The following is a 24462-nucleotide window of genomic DNA, read 5'->3' on the forward strand; positions in this document are numbered from 1 at the left end:
AGAAGTCATATTTCTCTCCCCAGGTGTGAAACAACAACACCAAAAGCTAATTGTCCCTAATCCCTTGAAAATTATTGAGATGTAAGAAAAAACAAAAAAGAAAATGCTTGGCTGGACTGATGGATTAATCAATGAGAATGTAACTATGGCAACAGGCTATCAGGCTTTAATTGGATATTCCCGGATCTTTGAGTTAGACTGATCGAGACTGGGAGCGTCCCCAGGTCCTAATTTACTCGGCCAAATACTGTTAAACTAAGGCGCTGGGAAAAGTTGGTGTGGATCAATTTAACATGCTGTTCTTTGCAACTAAATGCAAGTGTGTCCTAGAGAAAATAAAAATACTGTCCAAAGTCTGAGTTACGTCAGTTCTATGATTGTCTATAAATACAAAGTACAGCAGATGCTGTACAAATTTGAGGTAGGGCAAATGTAGATCATAGAGGAATCAGCAAAGCGCATCCATCCAACAGCTGTTCACGAAGCGTTTCAGAATGACAAACCTCCAGAAAGTCTCACAGTGGTGGCAGAGGAACTATCAGAAGCATGTTTGAAAGCATTTTGGCTGTCATCATCTTGTCTTTTTCCAAGGGGCAAGTTCTGGAGCTGAAAAATAAAGCCAATGTAGAAGTGGCAAAAACTGCAGTTCCTCTAGGTGCCACTTAAGACTGGCTCCAAAAGGGAGTCAGTCCCACAGACTCCTCCATTAAAATACTTTACAGCATTAAGAAAAGCATGTTTACAGCCTTGTACAAACAAGTTTTTGGCTTTTATGGATTGTTTTCCCCCTTCGTAGCAACTTTCATCCATATAAGGTAACTTCTGGCTTCCAAAAATCCAACATAACAGTGGCCAAAATACACGTACTAATGTTGACACTAAGGAATAGAGTCCAAAAACAATGGATGACATCATGGCAAATATGTTCATCTTTTATACTATTTTTTTTTTTTTTTTTGCTTGATTAACAGGTGGATATCATTGAGTGCCACTGGACTTACAAAGCAACCTGTAAAAGCCCTTGAACAATCTGTAGAATTAACCGCACAGTCAGACATTATTTATGAGATAATTGCATTATAAATGCTTCATAAAATAACAATAAAATGAAAAGGGCCAAGTGAGCAACTAGGAAATGAAGCCTAGGAAACAGTTAGAGGGAATATCAGGACCTACCCGTCACTCTAGTGGCCATGCCTTAATCATGTATAGGCTACCTACAGTATAAGGTGATGTCATGGCGTGTGTGTGGCAGGCAGGATCGGACCCCAGGATGCAGACTCACAAAACAGGACTTAGAGGATTTATTGGGAAAACATAACAGGAACCAGAACACAGCTAGGCAGGGGCTGGACAGATGCCAAAACTAAACTAAAGTAACTACAGAGAAGGAACATACACAACGAGGGAACACTGAAGACGACGCGACAAGAAACAGATGAACACTGAGGGCTTAAATACACAGCAGGTAATCAGGGCAAGAGGAAACAGCAGGGAGCAACAGGTGAAGCAAATGAAACTAATAACAGGGGAAGCAAAACTAGACACAAAGCACAGGGAACACAAGACTGTCAAAATAATACAGGAAGTGACTAACCAAGGTGCACGCAGACTACATACGGGGAACTGGCACACAGACACGGGGCAGAGACGCAGACTAGTCACAACACTAGGAATAACTCAACATGAAAACACAGGACGTCAGGGACAAGACATCAGGACAAAACAGACAAGACCATGGAGCAGGGGAGACAGAGACAAAGGGAACAAGATCATCAAAACACACTGGGAATTAAACACTCAGGGAAAATAAACTAAAAAACACAAAACGCTGGGCAGACGGCCCAGGACCATGACAGGTGAAATACAATTTAAATAGATGAGTTCTATTTAAAAGTCAAATTAACCTTTTTCATGAATTAAGAAATCCTTTTGTGCCCTGCTTTAAACATGCCAGTTTGTGGGGACTGACAACACAATTTCTGAGCAAGCCTCAACTGGCATATAAATGGATTTAACTTTATAGGTGCTCTGTGTGGTTTACACAAACAAGGAAATCAAATTTGATCCAACCTCAAGGCCTCTGAACTGACAGATCAGCCATTCAACAACCTGCACGAGGTGAACACGGTTCAGGAACACTTTACTAGAAGATGAAAGCACCGGCCAGCATAGTCATTGTGACATTTTCCTTCAGTTGGGTTCAGACAAATGAGCCATAAAACCAGCCAGTATATATTAGGTATGAGGGCAGAACAGGCATCCGCTGTCACAAAGATAAAAGTTTTCTCGAAGTTGAAACTAAACAGGGTCACTTCTGAACCTGCAACAACCCAGCCCAGTAACTTGGAATTGCATATTCTAGATGGACGGTGTTTGATTATATTGGATCATTGGATGGCCCGAAGCAATCGCTTTGTTCTGAAGTCTCCCCTGATGTGAAGACAAGCAGACTTTTCCTAGGGTCTGGCCGCTGTGCTAGAAGACATGCTGTACCTGATCTTGTAAACAGTGTAGATTTTGCATTTTATGTTCCCATCTCAAACTCAAACCCCCACCATGACAAAAGAGCCCAGGAGCAAACTTCATCCTCCACTTAACTGATTTCCTATAAATAGAAAGGTTGCCACAAGATCATGAGATTACACTCACCTCTAGGGCTTTGGAGCGGTTAGCCAGCAGTCTGTCAATGTTACCAGCAGCTGTTGCCACCAGTTCCCCCGCGTTATTGGACTCCACTTTAAAATGCTTCCTGTGTTTATGATATATCTAAGACAATCACAGGAAAAAGGTCTGGATCAGACATCACTTAACAAGTGAATCCTGGATTTAAAGTCAGCTATGTCATCCTATACAGATGGGTTCAGGGTCATTCTTTAAAGTTTGAACTTATTTAACCTATTTTCTTTCCACAGACAGATGTAGTGCAACTGAAGTCAAAAATGTCACTCTACATAAGTGGCCATCTATATTTTATCAACTTCACTCACCAAAGCACAGTGATTAAAAAAGCAAAGAAAAAAAAAAAGGGGGGGGGGGGGGGTTATGTAACTGTACCATTTACTCTGCAATGGAATATGCTTCAGCAAGAGTAATAAAAAACACAAATGCCAAACAGCCAATTATTTAGAATCCTAAAGGGATTTCACTGTCCAACACACAGAGCTGAGGCACGTTAATGTATTTGTCCTCATCCTTGAGGCGTCCAGTGCAAGACAAGCATTAAAAATGATACTGTTAAAAGTTTGATTTGGATTATGTTATTACAAAGTATCTAAGGTAATCTAGGTAATCTATATGTTTAAAGTGAACATATTAATGTTATATTACTATAGATTTTAGTTGAAAACTAAAATTTCCACAGACTGATAACCCAGCATTTGAGGTTGCAATTTACATGAGTCGGCATAATTGTTTGAGTATATTATTAAGCTAGTTTTGAAACACCTCCTTTCAAATCCACCTGCTTGCAGATCATTCAGTTGCCCATAATCCTTCCAAATACATTTAATTCTGATTTGTAGTGATATGCAATCCCAGAACATCAAATGAAAACAGATTTTGTAACGATTTTAATGATGCTTTAAGGCTGAATGGTTTTATTCTGAAAAGTATCCAAAGTAGCAGATGCATTATATCAATCAATGTGGATCTAAGAAGCTTCTTCTCCTTCTCAGATGCGGGCTTGTGTTTGTGAGTGTTTAAGTGTCTGCGTGTGTGTGTGAACTGGAGCCATCACAGTAAAGAAGTGAAGTTGATCTTATCTGAGTGTGTACAGTGTGTAGGAAAAATGAAATGATGTAGCTGCAGCGTTATGGCTAATGAGAAATTACTTTATAAACACTGGTGATGTGTTGTGACAGCTGACGTCGTGCAGAGGAGGCTAATGAGAGTAAGAGTATTAAATGACAGAAAGTGCACATCATCATTTTTGTCAATATGAATCTGTGTCATGAATTTTATATATATGCTTCAGCTTCATTTAGACTTAACCTCCATCCAAGCTATAACGTGGGAAGAACATAACAGTGGATGTGTTAGCAGAGCACAATGGGGCCTCGCTGGTTTTAAATGGCAGCCGGTTAGAAAAAAAGTGGGCGCGGCATCATCAGGACTCTTTATGTGGACTGTGTGGCTGCTCACAGTGCAAGGTCTTAAATCTTTGCTCTAATTGAAAACATCAACCAAGAACTTTGGATGTAGGAAGGCTTTCCACAGATGTGTCAAACTAGTTTTATTCCCCACACTGGGAAAAAAAAAAAAACAACTCAGATTTCAGTTCAAATTTGAAATGTAATAATTACTTTCCTTGTAAGCTGGTTTAAAATTTAGATTTAGAGTGTAAATTTATGATAGGCACTTACCTCTGTTAGGCTCTGCATGCCAGTGGCTGTGTCTATTAATGTGATCAAATCATTTTGCATCTGGTCCACCCATTCCTTTACTCTAAAAAAGAAAAAGAAAGCAGCTGATCATTCCTTGGCCAATGGAAAGTCTGACATTTCAGTTTCATACAGTTTGAATACAGCCATTGCAATTGCATGACCTAGGCTGAACTTTATTGCTTACTATACCATTAGCTATGCTAAAACATCTATATAGATTCACTGGAGGGGAAGCATGATATAATAAGTGTTAGCCAAGTTAATGCATTACTGTACTCCACAAGAGCTGTGCATTAAAGCAAGACCTATTCAAAGTTGTCAGCATCTGAGTATCACATCCTCGGGGGTGAGATCCTGGTTAATGTATTCTTCTGATGTGAAAGAGGACAGAAAGAGAAGAAAGACATAAAAGAGCAAGAGAGCAACAAATGCTCGTTTATTAGGCTTTAGATTTATGTAACTTCAAAACACATCAGAACACATCCGAGATTCTGTTGTTCACTTCAAAATTAAATTATTCATTTTATTATTTACTTATCAATGTATTAGCCTCGTTGCATACTAACACATGAGTGCAGTAGTATTCTATGAGTTCTACTGTACGCGATGTCATTGTGTGTCCATAAATCAATACTGCTAAACAGTTGTAAGTCAAATTTATGCTCTGCAACTTAGCCATGAGCATTTTAAGAGCACGGTTCCTTATATGTAATCACTGATATTCAGATCACACATTTGCTTTCTTTTACAAAATATACCCATTGTCTTTCTTGCAAACAGTTAGCTGAAAGGACTGATGAACCTTTCGGGTGGAATGAATGGTGAATGGTGATGGTGTTTACCATACAGATGCTGAGGGCATTATCAACCTTCACATGTTAGAAACACTTTATAATACAGCCCAAGATATAAGGTGTAATTTTACACCACACTTCCAGCTTTTACAGGAAAGAAGAAAACAAATGATACTGCAAGTAATTTTAAGTAGTAACTTCAAGGTATTTCAGTGAAAAAACAATATTTCCTCATCTTACACTGTAAATATGCAGTATTTTTAGGGGTGTGAGCTGTATTATGAAGTTGATTAACTTTCCCCATCTTACTCATTGCTAGAAATTGCTTACAGTATAATTTATTTTTTCTTTTCTGTAAAAACTTAAATTGTTTTACACTTTTTGTAGTTTACCTACCACTAATTATAGTATACACTGTACACCTTAAGACCCTTCCCAAAGTCCTGCCAATTAAAAAAAGACTTCATCAATATAGAAAATAACCCATCACATTCAACACTGCTAATGGATCTTTGGAATATGAACACTATCCATGTTATCAGTTAATAATGTTTAATAATAATGTAATAATAATGTGTCTCGAAACAGGACTCTCTTGCAAACGACACACTGAGTCTCAATGGGACTACCAGTATAAATAAATGTGAAATAAAAAATACCATTACAGTAATGTGAGCAGGGTGAGCTCAAATTGAAAATGTGCAGCATAGCACCCACATGTTATATTTAGCCTTTTGAGAGACAGCTGCTAGTAGCTGATGGCAGATATTAACAGACTTTCAGCACACATGTAACCAGATATACGCCTGCTGCAGATATATTTTTAAATAACACAATATACTATAATCACGTGGAAGTTGCCCTAAAGAGGATTTAAATTTCAGCTATAGTGGTTCTGACTGCATGAAGCCATTGCCTTGGTCAAGGCAAGGTTCACTAAGCACATTAAGCAGGTGTGTATTGAGTTTCTATGTGACTGAGCCCAGCTGTCCTTAAGCAAGACAGGAAGGACATAACAACAGGTGACTAATAGGAAAACCGTGTGCATGTATGGATGTGTAATACTGTACTGTAGCTGTGCAATATCAAAGAAGAGTTACTTGTCATTTTTTTTCAACAAGAGTTGAATTTGCACTTATACAAATAAGCAAAATCATCTTCAAATCACCATTTAATTCATAATTATTTATCCTTTGGAAGAAAATTATGAATTTATCACATTTTGAGTGAACAATATATTCAAATCAAATCTACTGGAAGTATTGCAGGGCTCTGGTTATTATCCAGCTGGCACTAACCACATGATTTTAGAGGTTCTTTATGCTAATAAAATACGGCCCTGGAAAGTATCTAACCACAGTAGCTGTGATTTAAAGTCACCATATCCCTTAGTGGCCACTGCTAGATCACATCACTCTGAGAATATACAGCAGCAGATCTCAGAGAACGACGCGGCCTCTGTATGGAAAGGTTTTAGGCAGATTACCAACTACAAGCCTAAAACCCCCCACTCCACAGACGACCTACAAACTGCAAATAGACTGAACGAGTTCTATTGTCATTTTGATGGTCAGTTCAGCAGCCTTCACACCTCCACCAGTCCCAACTACAATACAGCCAACACAAATATTCACCCCCCAACCTCCCCCACTCCCCACACCTCAGAGAAGCCCACATCATCAAGGACTCCCACCCCAGAGTCCCCCTCCTCCCCCACCCCCACAGTCTTTTGTATTCAGGAGGACCAGGTGCTAAAGCAGTTCAGGAGTGTCAAAGCTCGCAAAGCTCCAGGTCCAGATGGTGTCTCACCTGCCACACTGAGACACTGTGCTAACGAGCTTGCCCCATTGTTCACGAACATCTTCAACTCCTCACTGGAGGCTTGCCACGTGCCTGTCTGCTTTAAAACCGCTACCATTGTTCCTGTCCCCAAGAAGCCAAGGATCACTGGACTAAATGACTACAGACCTGTGGCACTGACTTCTGTGGTCATGAAGTCATTTGAGCGTCTGGTGCTGTCCCACCTCAAGTCCCTCACAGCCCCCCTTCTGGACCCCCTGCAGTTTGCCTACAGAGCCAACAGGTCTGTGGACGACGCCATCAACCTGACTCTGCACTTCATCCTACAGCATCTGGACTCCCAGGGAACCTACGCCAGGATCCTGTTTGTGGACTTCAGCTCTGCCTTCAACACCATCATCCCTGATCTCCTCCAAGAAAAGCTGTCCCAGATGAACGTGCCTGATCCCATCTGCAGGTGGATCACTGACCACCTGACGAACAGGAAGCAGCACGTGAGGCTGGGGAAGAATGTCTCGGACTCCCGGACCATCAGCACTGGCACTCCTCAGGGCTGTGTCCTCTCTCCTCTGCTCTTCTCCCTGTATACCAACTGCTGCACCTCTGACCACCAGTCTGTCAAGCTTATTAAGTTTGCAGACGACATGACTCTCATCGGACTTATCTCAGACGGGGACGAGTCGGCCTACAGGATGGAGGTCAAACGTCTGGCGTCCTGGTGCAGCCACAATAACCTGGTACTGAACGCCCAGAAGAAGTGGAGATTATAGTGGACTTTAGGAAGCACACAGCCCCTCTACCCTCCATCATCCTGACTGACACCCCCATCACCACAGTGGACTCTTCTCGCTTCCTGGGAACTACCATCACCCAGGACCTCAAGTGGGAGCCCACCATCACCTCTGTCATCAAAAAGGCCCAGCAGAGGATGTACTTCCTGCGGCAGTTGAAGAAATTCAACTTGCCAGCAAGGACCATGGTGCAGTTCTATACTGCCATCATTGAGTCCATCCTCACCTCCTCCATCACTGTGTGGTACGCTGGAGCCACCACTAGGGACAAACAGAGACTACAGCGCGTTGTGCACTCTGCTGAGAAGGTGATTGGCTGTAACCTCCCATCTCTCCAGGACCTGTACACCTCCAGGACACTGGGGCGTGCAGGTCGGATCACAGCCGACCACTCTCACCCTGGGCACAGACTTTTTGACCCTCTCCCCTCAGGCAGGAGGCTACGGTCCATACGGACCAGAACCTCCCGCCATAAGAACAGTTTCTTCCCCTCTGCTGTTGGACTCATGAACAATTACCCTAAGACTGTTACTACCACCCTCCACAAACGCTGATGACCCTATGTCTATGCACCTGTCTGACTGCACTGATGTACATATTAGTGGAATATAGTCTACATTCTTCTATCTTTTAATTAGTCTCTGCACTGTATATTTTGTAATTTTGTAATATTGTGCTATAGTTATAGCTCTAATATCTCTGTATATTTGCAATTTGTATACTTGTATATTGTCTTATAGTTTTTATACTTATTTGTTTCTTTCTGTAAGCACGAAGTACCGCAGCAATTTCCTAATGCTGTGAACCTGTTCACCCATATGGCAATAAAAACCTTCTGATTCTGATTCTGATTCTGATACTTGTGTGCTGCTCTTTGGAGCATTTGTTTGATAGTATTTGTTTGTAGTATCATGTAATAAAAAAACAAGTGCTAATGTCTTATTCTACCTTTTTTTATGATGAGATTTTTATTTAAAAATCATCAGGGTAACAACTAAAAGGCTAAGCAGTGCTCTGATTAGCCACCCCCCACCCCCCCACCCCCACCCCTTCAGTAAAAAGGATCATTTCCTGCATAACACCACCACCCTCTTTTTAAGGGAGGAAAAACTGAGTGTATGTTTCTTAAAAAAGGAAGCGGACTACAGGCATCCTCTGAAAGTGAGTTTTCACAAAGAAAAAACATGCAAATGGAATCATGGAGCAGGGCATGGAAGAGTTTGATAAAATCATTGTTCTCTCCCAACTCCTATTATTTCCTCTCCTTCACCATTTCTTTAAGTCACTTCAAGAAATTTGAGACGGTGGTGTCAATGGAAAGAAGAAAGCTTCCAAAAATGGCTGGTGAGCTATGCAAGCCTGTTGATTGCAGAGCCACAAGTAAGAGGAACCATGTGCAACTCAGCCACTGAATTATACATGGCACTGCAAGCTTTCGGGCTCCTTCCCAATGGTTTGCAAACATTTTACCTGTTAATACTACGTATAATGTTTGAGAACCAGTTTACAAGCATGACCTGGCGCAGCATGACGTGAAGCAGGCTGTTTTTATGACAGGCAGTTATTGAAGTCCCTTTTGTAATTTCTTTTATGCATGTTGCCAGTCATGATTACTTAGTATTTCATGTGCTTGTTTGCAAGGACAGTCAAAAAAAAAAAAATGTTGTAAACAAACTGTTAACAGAACATCTTTGTTCGATCAACAAAGATGGCCCTAACTACAATAATTTACAGAAAGGTAAAAGTAAAAAGTCCAGTCTACTTGCGATTATACTACATTGAAACTACACAAGCACTATGAATGAACAAAATCTGTAGCAAAAGGACTAGATTTTTGGTACTGGAACCTTTCTGCTTCCCATTTGTAGCCCACTTATAGTCTGAGTACTGCTGACCTGTTATGTTTAAGCAGGCAAATGGGGATTTACATTTTCCACAATGCTAAATATTTGCCTTTTTCCCCCCCTCCATTTAGACTTATCTGGATTAATAAACAATGACAAAACAGGAAATATTAACCTGAGGCTTTGCTGTGTTGATTGTCTACTGCTCCCAGAGGCGAGGGCACAAGACAAGCTAATGGGTTGTGGGGAACTGTATAATCCCACATCGCCCTTGGGTATATGACATTTAGCCTATTTTACTGTACTTTACTGTACTTAAAGCTATAGTGAGGTACAGTAATACAGTACTGTATATATGTCCTCAGTATTGCAGAGGAGGGATGGTGGTACAGTATATTGGACAAAGGATGTTGAAAATGGAACTGCCAGCCAGGAGGAAAAGAGGAAGAGCTCAGAGGAGGTTCATGGATGTAGTGAAGGAGGCCATGCAGAGGGTTAGGGTTACAGAAAAGGATGCTAGGGATAGAGTGAGATGAAGGTAGATGGTCTCCTGTGGCGAGCCCTGAAGGGAGAAGCCAAAATAAGATGCTCTCACAAACTAGCAAGCAAACAGAGGCCCCATTTCTCATTTATAGTTTCTCAGTGTCATTTTAAAGCATTGTCAGTTAAATACAATAGCTGCATCATAAATTGCATTGTTCTGGCTCTAATACAACTTCATTTTAGTTTCTCAGATCTCATACAAGCCAAACAAAGCATTCAAGACAACTTTTAAATTTCAGGCTAATTTTAATCAATTTCACAGCATGACACAATGCGACAAGATTTCAATAAATCAATCACGCTTAATTCTCTTTTGAGTCCTCGCCTCACTGTATTCCAGCTGTGTGCCACACCTCTTTCTTGCATCACCAGTGAAAAACACTTCCACAAAGGCTACAACTACGCATCCTCAATATATAGTTCTCCTCGCTCCTCTGTCCTCTAGATGCAATTTAGGAACTAAGACATCCTTCAGTGTGGTGCTGCGATTGATTTCCGGATCTCAGGCAGGATGACAGAGGACAGAGTAGATGAGGAGGCACAAATTAAAGAAATGAGAAAAGCCCAAGGAGGAAAAAGCAAAAATCCAGGAACAAACATTCCTTCCCAAGGAAGAGATAAAAGAAATAGGAAATATACTAGGAAAACGAACCTGGAATACCAAGTCAACTGGGTTGCACTAGAAGGAAATTAAAAAGCCACGAGGGTTGCTAGTTAGATGATTGAACACAGGTGCAAAGGCAGACAAAGACAGGAAGTAAAGCCAACAAAGACACGCAAGGAAAGCAAATAAGATGAAAGCAAGAAATAAACAATGAGGGAACTACAAAATGAAAAGAGGACACATAACAAGAACCCCAAACCATGACAGTACACAGTCGGGTTTTTCTTTTTGTCTTTTCTTTAATAAATAAAGCTCCAGTATTTCCTTAATGAGAGTCTGTAGTAAAAGCAAGATAATCACTAGTGAACCACTGACTGTGATGCCCGCCCTTTTCAGTGAACCTGGGGACACACTTGGTTGGAGTTTACACAAACAGGTCATCTGAGGGCTCCCACTCTGAAAGGATGACATTAAAATTTCATCACATTCTTTCCATATCCTCCGCTGTAGGCATAAGTGTGCCAATGAGTTAAATGGTGTGAAATTAGACGAGGCGCTAGCCAGCGGTGTCAATATTGCTACAACAGAAGGACAGCGCAGCACAAACTTTAGTGAGCATGTCAGAAGAACTTGAGACTTCCCTACGACTAAATGAGCTGCTGCCTTGATGAAAACAGTATGTTTTAATCTGTGCTTGACCCTTGTGGCTATGAGTAAAGTGGCTGATGAGGAGATAAAGCAGCCCCCCCCCCCCCCCCCCCCCCCCCCCCCTTTCCTGTTAGCCTCCATTGCTGTAATGACTGGGAGAGAAGCTGACTCCCTTAGGCCAGTTATCATGTATAAGCGTGTCTATGCCTGTGTGTGCGCTTGTGTGTCTGCGTCCAGGTTCATTTGTAACAAGAGAACAGCGTTGTTCATAGGTTAGAAGGGGGTTCCTGGGGTCACCAGGACAAGTGCAGACCATTTTAAGAAGCTCTTAATGTAATGAATAGTGTGAAACATTTATGCACATGTGGAGGATCAGCACTTATATGACCTATTATTGTGAGTGATGGACCAAAGAATGATAAAACCCTGAAATCAGAAACTCTGACTTAAAAAAAAAGGAATTTATCAATATTTTTATATAAACAAGGACTCAGTTGAGCTTCTGCAGTGTAACAGGTGGTGCAAAGATGGACATAATTATCACTGACTCTCCATTTTAGCATCATTTAGCTTTTTTGCTTTGGTTTACATTACCAAAAAACTGCCTCGCCACTCTCATAAACCTTGTCAGTACTTAAACGGTACATTACATATTATTTACTTACAGTAAAAAGAATGAGTTATTTTTCAGGTGATTTGAAGTGAGTGAAATTTGCAAAATAGTTAAAAGAATGAAAAGTTAAAAAAAAAAAAGAAGAAGAACTTAGAGAGGTGAAAAAACATTATTTTCAACATCCTGACTCACCATAAGAACCTTAATAAATGGAGCAATTACAATAGGGCCTTCGCACGTTTCGTGCTCGGGCCCTAATGAAGGCCAGACAGCCTCACTCAGCCAGTTAAGACACTGGGAAGTGGACACAATCCCAAAATAGAGAGTGTGACTCAGCATGAAAACACCATTGCCTTACATCTGTCCACTTTATCCCCTTCAGCCTAGCTACAGTATGTGTGACTATTGAGGAAATTTGTGTTCTTCTCTCCTCCATTTGTACACTTCAGAATGTCAACCTCAAGCCATTAGGTGCTGTGCAGCAATCAGCTTGAGGTTTCATACACTTCTACAAATAATAATGAGGTTTCATAAACCTCTGCTAAAACTGTAGGAGAATTTATACACTTTTAGCAGAGCAAATAAATATGATTCTGTGTTCAAAATCAGTATAATGCAACAAGGATTACTGTACTGTAGTATGTTAGCATCAGCTGGATGGGATTTTTTAAGTGTTTTTTTCCATTACTGCAGAAAATAAGATATGTGGGGGGGAAGACATTTATGATAACTAAAAGTTGCGTTCAGAAAAATAATTCTGCAAATAAAGCCAACTTGCCCAAATGCATTTGCCACAAAAATAAAAAGCTAATGTTAAGCTATGGACAAACAATACACGCGCATATGTCACCACCACCAAGCACTTGTGTTTGCAGTAATGACATTGGATGTCCTTCACCTGTAGTCTGATCAAGCCACCTGTTAGCAAGTCTTCTTGGAAACAATAGCTTTGAATTTCACAAGTGGAGTATTTATATATGTATGTACTATGTCATTTAGACAAAAGCATAAACATAAAGCTTTTATTAATTACAGACTTTATTTCAGATATCTAACCATAAAAACAAAATCTCAAATTATTCCTGAGGTTTAAGACTTATTCCTTTAGTCTGCCTTTAAGGCCTCTTGTATCCAGTCTGTCAGGAAACAAGTAGAGCAGTTACTAATTAATTAAAAGTGAATCTGTCAACTAAACTTGACATTTTAATGATAATTTCACTGTGGAGCTTGGATTTGAATTTTCGGCCTTTGGCCATCATTCCAGTAAGAAGTGCTTGCAGGCAATGAGACATGCCAAGAGACAGTTGGAAGAGAAAACCCAAAAGTCAAACTTTAAAATTAAAACTTCCTTTGCAAGCCTGAAAACATAAACTGTTTTTTTGGACCTCTGCTAGAATATACTTTTAGTGCCAACTTCTTAGCAAATCTATAATTCCAAATCAAATGGACAAACTCCAGCACTGACATACACTCTCTGGCCACTTTGTTAGCTAGGCCTTCACTTTGCTAGTACTGTGTTGGACCCCCTTTGCTTTCAGAACTGCTTTAATTCTTCATTGCACAGATTCAACAAGGTGCTGGAAACACCAAATGGAAACATTTGGTCCATACTGGCGTGATGGCTTCACACAGTTGCTGCAGATTTGTGAACTGCACATACATGATGTGAATCTCCAGTTCTGCCACATCCCATAGGTGCTCTGCTGGATTGAGATCTGGTAACTGTGGAGATCATTTGAGTATAGTGAACTCATTTTCATGTTCAACAGATATCAATTACCTATGCAAATATTTCATCCAATACACAGTCAACTTCAGGTAATGAGTAACATCTTGTGAATAAAGATCAGGTGTAGGTGACTGATTGGGGCTAACTCCTGTCTATTAGACAGGAAGTGGTGTTTTCAACATGCTATAATAATATGCAATCACTCTTTAGATATGTGCTAGTCTCAAATTGTCCTTGAAAATGACTTTGTTTCTACTTTTCAAATTGTGAATACCTTCATTCAGAGTTTACATAAAAAGCACAAAGAGACTTTTCAAGGCATGTGGAAGAGTTTGTAATCCAGCGTTAAAAGATGGTTCCCAGATGGAGTTGAATAAGAGGACTTCCTCCCAGCCTTTTTTGTCTTGTTTGTACTTTTATACCAAACTTATTTCTATATCCTTACTAGAGAGCAGCAAGGGATTTTTAAATAAATACCCCGTAGACTGATCTCTTCTGTTTTTGACAGTCAAAGTATTTGAAGAGTTTGTCATAAACCCCTTTTACTACATCTCACTGGTTAACAGCCACTAGCAGCTCAATCGCAGCCAAGTCTTCTCATCTCAGCTGAAATTCGCTGTATTAATACTCTAATATCATGCAGCATGAAGTACATCCAGGAGGAAGCACATCCGTTTGTTTTTCACACATGACCTTACATTGTCATTCAGCAGCTGGGGTTTTCAAGTGCACCCAAATCCTTTCCAAGCCTCATAGCTAGACTTTTTATTTTCTTTCCTTTTGTTTTCACTCGGGGGGGGGGGGGGGGGGGGGGGGGGGGGGGGGTCTGACACCCAGAGCAAAGTGAAAATCCAGAATATTGATTTAGCATTGTTGGACGTCATCTGGACTGAATCACTGAAAAATCAGCCTCACGCCAGCTCAGAGGCCCAGCATGCCCATGTGCAAGCAGTGCACAAGAATCCAGGGCTCAATATCCAATCTCAGAGTTTCCACTCCAGCACCCTCTTGCCTTGTAAACATCCTCATGTTTTTATACTCTGAAGCCAGTCTGCAGATCCACATCTGATCTCTTAATTCCATCAAAACTGTCATGGAAAAAGCATCCAATGGCACCTCTCCCCCCTTTTAAGTCCCATCAAGTTGTGGAGTCATGGTTTCCAGGAGTGGGAGACTGTTTGAAACCTAAAATCTCCTCTAATAGTAGTAATTTGAGTTTCTAATCTGTTCTTAGAGAGGAACAAGGCTGACAGTATTACTGGAAGCTGAGGAGATGCATGAAAAAGAAAGGGATGTTTGAGGATGCCAGCATGGATGTAATTGAGCCACCGGGGGATAGTGCATCTAATAAGCAGCAAGCTTGACAGAGCATTGGAGAAGACAAACAGCTGCTATCTGCCTCTCTTCCTGTACTTTTCTTTTTGTCTTTCCCTCCTTTCTTACACTGGCTTTATCCCTCTTGTGTAAAACTACCACCAATGGCTTAGTTGAATTCTTCTGCTTCGGTCTTTCCTCGTCATTTCTTTTTTTTAATCCTTTGCTCCCTCCACCAGTGACCCTGCAGTCTGTTTGTCTGTTGTGTAAATCTGGACTGCATTTTCCCATTTTCTTCATATCAGGGAAAGCTTACATTTCCATCTTACAAACCACCCTTATTGAGTCTAAATGAACTCAGAGTGCTAGAATTTTCCTTCCTCTGCTTACCCAATCGCTCTTCTTCCTCCCACATGTATCACCACAAAGTACAAAGGAGACAAGTGATCATATCTTCTCCTTTATTGAGGTCAATAACACCATAATTGCAGGCTTTGTAAAAGTCTCTCGGCCTCATTATCCTCTATGGCAGGACGTTATTGATGCTTCTGCCGCTCTTCTACATTTTCCTCTTAGCGAGTCATGCAGAGCATTTTACTTCAGCCCCTGCCTAGATTTGAAGAGCCCTGTTTAAGTGAAGCCTTGACAGTATTTATTTTCTGTTCTCTATCAAGCACTTACGTTAGGGTAATTACAGTTGTGGAAGAACTGACTTAGCATTGCATGAGATCATTTTAAAATGATGGGGTAGTGCTGGTGGGCAGTCCTGTGTGGAAAGAGCAGGTGAGGGTTACAGGAAGTTGATTCCACTGGGACTGGTTTTACAGGTGAACTTGTAAACCAAAGAATTTGACTTGTTATGCTAAATTTGACTTCTAAGCAACACCTCAGGTAGATACTTAGCTTTAAATGGCAGGATAATTATGTGGAGTGAGGAAAGTACCACAACTCAGGGATGAGTTGCTGCCTCAGGTGGAGGAGTTCAAGTATCTCAGGGTCTTGTTCACGAGTGACAGGAGAAGGGAACAGGAGATTGACAGACAGATTAGAGCTGCGTCTGCAGTGATGCGGACATTGCACCTGTCTGTCGTCGTGTAGAGGGAGCTGAGCGTGAAAGCAAAGCTGTCGATTTACCGGTCAATCTATGTCCCTACCCTCACCTATGGTCACGAGCTTTGTGTAGTGACCGAAAGAACGAGATTGTGAATACAAGCGGCAGAAATGAGCTTCCTCCGAAGGGTTGCTGGCTTCTCCCTAGAGATAGGGTGAGGAGTGAATCCATTCGGGAGGGGCTCAAAGTAGAGCCGCTGCTTCTCCACATTGAACAAAGCCATTTTAGGCGGTTCGGGCATCTGACCAGGATGCCTCCTGGGCACCTCTTGGGTGAGGTGTTCCAGTATGTCCTACTAGGTGGAGGCACCGGGGCAGACTCAGGAACACTGGAGAGATTATATCTCTCAGCTGACCTGGGAATGCCTTGGGGTCCCCCTGGACAAGCTGGAGGAGGTCTGGGTTTCTCTGCTTAGGCTGCTGTCCCTGCGACCTGGGCCCAAATAAGAAAATGGATGGATGGATGGAGAGTACCACAAGGCTTGTTTACAGCAACATTTCAAGCCTATATCAGAGTTATTCAAACCTAAATGTATTTCTTTAGTTCAGCTTAAGCTTAATGCCTTATGTAACATTTTTGGGATGTCACAGAAGAAATAAATTAATGATGCTCAGGGCAACCTGATAGTGTCTTCCAAGTTCCTCACTGCAAAATTAACCAGAAAAAAATCTGTTAGACATCCAAAAGTTATGTCTGTCACAGATGAAGAGCTCAAAATGACAACCTGAGGAACTGTCCCAAAAATGAATCGGACTGCGTGAAGAGCCTGACAGGAAAGCCTGTATGTTTATTATTAAAAAAATGTTGTTTGTTTGTTTTGCAGACAGGTGTAAATCAGTGAATAATTAACCATTTGAGATGTATAAACTTTACTGTTGACATAATTGCAACGGTCAATCAAATCAATCAAACTTATTAAGTATGTTATGTAGGCTCAGGCCTGACATTTTAATGGAAATAACTACACAGAATAGGGAAATTAAGGCACTTTTGGCTGCTCACTTTTTTCCCAAGTGGTCGCAACAGCAAATGGATTGGCTTGTTTTGATTTGGGCACAGATTTGACATCAGGATGCCCTTCCTGATGCAAACCTCCCATTTATCCAGGCTTGGGACTGGGACTAGGACTAACAAAAAACAAAAGTAAGGACATTTAATTTTACTTTCACTTTTTTTCTCCATTAAAGCAGCAGTGGCACAGAAGAAGTTAAAACAGCCCAGCCTAGTACCTGGGCTAACCTCTGACCTGTAGAGGGGAAAAACAGTAAAATGTACATGTATATTACAGCTAGTTGACTAGAAGGTTACGTTCTCTGCTAATGCCTTTGCCCAACCTCCACCTCTCTGCTAGGTTAAAAAAAAATCCTTTTAGTTTTATGTAATCCTGCAGGCACACAGCAGTGATCACATACCACACATTTAGATTGTCTTCATGGCTTTATGCCAGACAGGCTCTCTAAAACCAGAGTAATGGGTGTATTTTAACCCAAAGCATGATAGTTTCCAAATTCTAACTAAGTAGTTTTGTTGCCTAAACCTGTAACTGCGGGCAAACTTCTCCCACTAGCTCACATACTTCAAGCTTGGCTTTCACATTGGCAGAGAAATAATGTAGTCTTTTTTAACTGGTGCCAAAGCCTTTGATTTTAGTTTTTATTACAGATCAGGACCTTTTGTAGAAGAAGGAATTAATAAAGTGGTTATAGGCAATATCCATCTATCCATTTTCTTAACCAGTTATCTGACTTAGAGCCTTAGGGTGACCTGTCTATGGATAGGCTCGGGCCCCCTACACAATCATTTATTTGAGCCACTATTCTGGTGTATTTAAGTGTTCCTGTCTGGACATTTAGTATAATTTGCATAATTGGTTATATTGCTTAATTTTGTTGTTTTCACATATTGTGACTCAGCTGACTTTTTTCCCTCATCCACATTATGTTAAATTAAAAAAAAAAAAAAAAAAACTTCCTCCCTTCCCACATCTTTTTACAAGAAATGCAAGGTAACAAAGTCAGATTGGGCCATTTGGTTATCTGAGCACTGCTCTGTTTGTCTCTGACAGTCTGAGACTGCCACAGGGGAACTGGGGTCAGACTTTTTTCCCTACCCTTGCCCACGTTTGACCTCACACTCTGAACCACGACTAGCTGGGACTGACTCTCTGTCCCCCTAGCCGATAGTCAGCCTCCTCCACACCCTCCATGTCAAATGGCATGTATTTAACAGCTTCCATTGTATCACCTCTCCCTGCAGGTGTCTTGACACATTAAATCAGAGAAAACAAAATTGTTGTGACACCTTAAAGTGTCTGTACTTGATGCAGAGCAATTTCACCTGCTGGTGAGATTCCAGCACAGTGACAAAGAGCTATAGCAGTAACTCAATTAAAGTTACACTTCCTTTGTGCACTTCTTGCAAGTCTGCCATCTGACATGATTGTGTCTCATAAGGAGACGTGTTTGATGAATTTTCCAAGAGCGCAAGATTACATCCAGAGTCTAAGTGCACAACCAATTTGAATCACTGTCAAATTATGATATTTATTCTCGCTGGACATGTGAATTAAAGCCACCGTCACGCTATACCAACTTGGCTCACATTGCTCTTTCGAGAAACTTCTTGATCCACAAGATGCAGCAATAAAGTTAAAGATGAACTGGACTGATAGCAATTGATTTGCATATCTTCTATTAATATCACAATATTTTCACTATTATACATTTTTGGCCACACTAAAGTGAAAATCCAATATTGTGACAGCTAAATATAGATTATGTCGTAGAAAATAGTGGTAGAACAAAAGTTATTATTCTATTAAAGTATTCCAGCGTGTTTCCTCTGCCCCTTACTCACCCTCACCCCTCCAGCTGTCTTTCTCCATGCTACATGTCATTTTGAACTCTGCTCAGATGACTAAACCTCCACATCTCTGTCACCTTCACACTTTCTGAGCAAACTCCCTACCCAGCCATCCATACATCAGACCCTACCCTTCAGCCTCGCACATACAGACTATCTTGGACGGACAATGTGTATAAATAGAGATTTGAAAGCCCCCTCTAGCCACAATGTCCTATTAACGTCAATCTAAACGCCTACACAAGCAGACTACTGTTAGTGCTACACTAAGTACTAGTCTCCCTGATGGCTACACACAGTGTCCAGTGTCGGCATCTGAGCACCGCTGCTCTTATGTCTCAGTGCAACTCCATTAAGGGGCTCGAGAGGCGCCATCACAGGCCATCATGGGTCCACTTTTCTTGGGCCTCCCTCAGAATATAACACATCAGATAGGCATGTGGTGTATTTTATCCACTTAAAGCTTCTAGTGTATGTCATTAGAATAAGATGACTTATTTGGTTACTGAGTCATTAACCGCAGTTCTAAATATTTATAGGAAACACTTAATGAACTCTCCCAAAATTACTATTTGCTATACAGCAGTGATAATCTGTCTTACTGTCAGATTCTTTAATTAAATGATCAAGTTGTTCATGATCATGTTGCTTGTGTCGTGTCTCTAGCTTGATGACACATTTCTGGCTCATGCACGTACAGACAAAACAGACAAGAGGAGCCACGGGGTATGATATTCAACTTTCAGTCACACACAACCCCACACATCCCCTCTCCCCAAACATCTGCCACTTTCACATCACTTTGCTCTTTTGTATCTTTGGCTCTGTTCTTTGATGCTCTGTAACTTGACTAACTTTGGTGTATTTTGACAGCTCCTCTGCAATGCGCTAAATATTTGCCTTTAACTGTACCACCATTGCTTTCTGTTTCAACATACAGATGTGCTTCCTGTACCAAACAGGGCTCCTATCCAAACAGCTGTTAACTATTCCCAAGGTTTCCAAGGCAACAGTGCAATGGAAAATTCTTGGGAATTTTCATCTGGCAGTGGATTGTGAGCAAAATAATACAGCACTGGAGCTTCTTTCTCTCCCCGTGCACGTGTGTGTGTGTGTGTGTTTTTCCATATAATAAGAAATCCAAGCCAGACATTAAAGAAAACTCACACATGAGCAAGGAACCCTCAGAACTGAGGGGAGGGAGATTTATGGGAAGCCCCCTGCCACTCTACTCCTCTCTATCTTTATCTATATGGCCGAGTCAGGGCACTTAGCAGCCTTCCCCAAAGACAGAGGCCCTGGATAAATATAGTCAGAGCTCAGACGGGGGCAAAGGGGATATGAGTGGGAAAGCAGGCGAGGAAAAGAAAAGCATAAAAGAGTGAGGAATAATGTGAGAATAGTGTGAGAGAAAAAGCAAAACGAACAGTGAAAGGGTTAAAGAAAATAAAATGAGAGTAAATAGCAAACATTATCCAGGGGCAAAGATTTTGCACTGTTGCATGTTTACGTGTAACAGATATTACCCCGTCAGCTGGCTGATTCTGAGCATGCTTCCTGAAATATACCTGCTAGCACCAACTCCCTTATGGCCAAGAGGAGCAAATCACAGCCAAGGAAACCCTAGACAGCCCTGAGCAGATCATTTCCATCTGCTGCTCATTACATTTGATTCATCCTTTTCAAATCTCCCCTATATTATCAGTGTCATAATCCAAGTTAGATTTGACACTGGAATGAAATTTGAAAGGAAATCGAATTCATGGAATGCATTTTTCTTTGTTTTGTTTGTTTTTTCATTAGATGAGACATTCTTAATCACCCAACTGCTGCCAAAGCACGGAAGAAGAGTGTATGGTTCTGTGACTCAATCAACAAATAAAGCCTGGAGCCTTTCGACTAAAATAAATCTGAATCTGTAAAAATATTAATAAACTAATAATGTGTTGGACATTGTTGCTATAGCTAGCATGATTTTCCAGGGATACAAGCCCATTTTTGGGTTAATTCTTCGGGGCAGTGATGACCTAATGGTCATGTGAATGTAAAAGCATTGATGAGTATTCTTTGCTGCAAGCCAACATTTTAAATCACGACTCAACTCACTGTATGATCACAGCAGATTAAAGTCATGATTATCAACGTATTTGAATGAGTGAATTGAATGAATTTTTGCTGCTGCAACACATTTTATGACTGAGCTGTTCAGCAGCCTGTAACACCAAGCATCTGGGATCTAGTGGAAGTCTGGCAATGAACTGAGGTACATATGTCTGGCTGCTTCTGGAAACTGCGGCATCATTATAGACCACGGCTGGTGCCGGGCCGCTGGGATGAAAAGAGTGTCAAATCAAACCTCAAGGAAATTATGCCTGATTTTTAAAAAAATCCTTACACAGAAAACAGATAAAATGCTGATCTTGATGTCTTGTTTTCTTACTTAAGACATTTTGGAAAATGTCCATGTTTGTCCATAATACACCCCACCTCTACTCATGTCACTAGGGTTCAACTCCCCCATCACTCGGCTAATAGACGAATTGATGGACATGTAATCTGTTTAATCTGGACACAGAAGGAGTAATAACTGTTAATTTGTGCTTTAAACTATGATTTTGTGACTATTGTTGGCCAGACTGTGAGTTTGTCAGGCAAGCAGACAAAACAGGAAGTTAGTGAGGCTGGCCTATAGACTTTGAGTTAGCACTTTATAATATGGCCCGCAACTAAGGGTCTAATTACCTTAGAATTAAATGGAATTTCAAGTGTATTTTATCTGAAATTACAAGGTAATTATATTTGCCTTCAAATACCTGCAGGTAGATACACTAGAATAAGGGGGGTAACAATTCAAATTAATTATACTGTAAGTGATTTTAATCAGTGCATAACTTCAGGGTCATTTAGTGAAAAAACAAACAAAATTTCCCCATCTTACACTGTAAATATGCTAAAAAAAAAACAAAAAAAAAAAGCTTAAACTGTTACTCTATTTTATATTTTATCTGATGGTAAGCATTTGTTGGTATACATAATTACATTATCATTTCAGATAAATACTATTCATTAAAATTCCAATTAATTGTAAGGGAATTACACCCTTCATTGCACACTGTATTATAGAACACTACTGACTGTAAATAATAGACTGGTATGGCCACCATGACATCCATTTGATTGGAAAGTCCTGTTCTAAGCCTTGATTTTAGCATTTTCGCCATTGCCTTTGTAATTTGAACGGCAGGGTGGAGTGCTAAGTTATCAACTATCACCAGAAAACTGCACCCATAAACAGCATGTGTGCAATGCACAGAGACAGACACTTGCTAATCAGCCATAAATCACACAAATCACCAAAATCTGAGCACAGATTATTTTTTTTGTACAGGCTGTTAGTGCCAGACTGTATACACAAGATGGACATAGCCATTGGGACACCATCCATTGGTTTGGCTGCATTGCTCAACAGTACGGGTGCAGTAGAGAAACACACATTTCTGTTAATTAGTGCTAAGGAACAGACTAAAGAAAAATGCTAAAAAAAAAAAAAAATTATTTAAAAAAATAAAACAAAATTCCACAAATCACAAACTACCATAAAGTGCTTGGCTGAAACACTGTTGAAAGGTCTGTTTTGTTGGCTTGAATTACTGAAGGTAATCCAGCTAGAGGCTACAGACACTTATGATGGCATCCACCTGTCAGTCAAACCAGCAATGGCCATAATAATTTTAAAGCAATAATACTGGGTGACTTCTATAAAATTTCATCCCCATGCTTTATTGTGAAATGAAAATTAGTCACAGAGACAAAAGCATTTTTTTTTGTACTAGGCAGTAAATATGTTAAAAGATGTGCTTTTTGTAAGAACTGCAGTTTTTGATACTCCTGTCATGGCTTCATTTTCAGCCCCAGTGGAAACCACTTGCGCTGAGCAAGAAATGGCCCTAGTCTCGTTCTGTATCCTCCTGTACACTGTACATTTGTGATCTTTATCTTTCTCCACAACTACCCATGTTGCTCTCTGTTTAGGCCACAAACATAAGAAGCGTGGTGCTTTAGCTGGTTGAGCATGAAATCTAGTTAGCTTAAAAAAAAAAAAGAAAAAGAAAAAAAGCAAGTGAGAGTGGGAGAAACAGAGCAGAGGGTGACAGAAACTGTGGATATTAGTAGGATGAAGATAAAATAAGTTATATGTGTCAGTGACTAGGGTGCAAGCCAGGAACAAGCATATGATGAAGCTTTGGATCAGATGGGAAAATTAGCACAATGAAATGGAGCACAGCGGCAAAATATTTGGATATTTTCTGTGTATTTGGCTGTGAGTGTGTTTACAGTCAACTGCACATGAACAGGATTTATGTTGCAAAATGTTCATATACTATATCCGTTTGTAATCAATAAGGCCAAGTAGTTTGGATTTTCATCTCGTCTCCTTTTCTCTCCATCTCTATCATGTCTTTTTATCTTTCCTGATCTCCCAGTGTGCTAGGATGGCGCCGAGATCTCTGGGGCACAGTCTGTGACATCAGACTTTGCATTTCAGATTTGATGATGTTAATCATCTGCCTTTGGGCAACAAAACGAGCAGAGAGGGGAGAGATAAAGAGACACATAGGGAGCCGGACGGAAAGAAGATGGACAGGGAAAGAACAAGACGGAAACAGAGCGATGAGAAACGGAGTGAGAAGGGATGGAGGGAGGGCTGAGAGGAGGAGAGGGGACATGAAGATCTGAAACAGACAGATGCTGGCATGTGAGGTTAGAGATGGAGCCCAGAGATACAGTCACACTTCAAGTCCATGAAACAGGGAGGGGAGAGGAGGAGAAGGAAGGAATGAAGGAAGGAATAAAGGAGGGAAAAGAAAGAAAGCAAGAAAGAAATAATAGTATAGAAAGTATATGTAAATGCTTGTTTGTTGTCATAAACACTGAGCTACTTAAGACCTCGCTTATACATGTTTCTGAATTTCCTCAAGGGAAACACGCCGGGTCAGTCTCTCCATCCTCACCCTTCTAGTTTCTCTTCTTCTCTCTGTGACTTTCACCTTGAGGAGTCAACGTGAAGCTTGTCACTCAAAATCACTGTCACTACAACAGTATACAAAGACTAAGACCGACTGCAGTTGCTCACAGTGAAATGAGAATTATAAGAAATTTTGCCTGGTTTCCCAGAACTGTGCACTGATTTGTTTATTTATTACTGGTGGCTAAGATTCTGATTTTAAGATGGGAGATAATAACTGTGGGATTTAGTTTAATTCTGTTTCTCCTGAAATAAATACTCATGTTTTCAAAAGAAAAGCGTGAAGACGCACCAGTGAGTGTGCGTCTGCATCAAGCCTGTGTGAATATCATGTACACAACCCACAGATCAATCCACTTAGTGCCCATGAAATATAGGGAGTAGGCTGGCCACTCTGC

The 24462-nt window shown here is 40.7% G+C and overlaps 1 protein-coding gene across 3 annotated transcripts in view; it reads right to left on the bottom strand.

The window, feature by feature from the left end:
- The window catches only part of cacna2d1a (calcium channel, voltage-dependent, alpha 2/delta subunit 1a), a 98922-nt gene that overhangs the window by 72808 nt on the left and 1652 nt on the right, over nt 1-24462 (bottom strand). For all 3 annotated transcript variants that reach the window (XM_030720338.1, XM_030720337.1, XM_030720336.1), the window contains exons 2-3: nt 4365-4446; nt 2653-2769 (exon numbers count right to left, since the gene is read on the bottom strand). In XM_030720338.1, coding sequence (XP_030576198.1) covers nt 2653-2769; nt 4365-4446 — 199 coding nt within the window. The remainder of the gene's footprint in view (nt 1-2652; nt 2770-4364; nt 4447-24462) is intronic.

Source organism: Archocentrus centrarchus, chromosome 23 (assembly GCF_007364275.1).
Source record: "Archocentrus centrarchus isolate MPI-CPG fArcCen1 chromosome 23, fArcCen1, whole genome shotgun sequence".
NCBI lineage: Eukaryota > Metazoa > Chordata > Actinopteri > Cichliformes > Cichlidae > Archocentrus > Archocentrus centrarchus.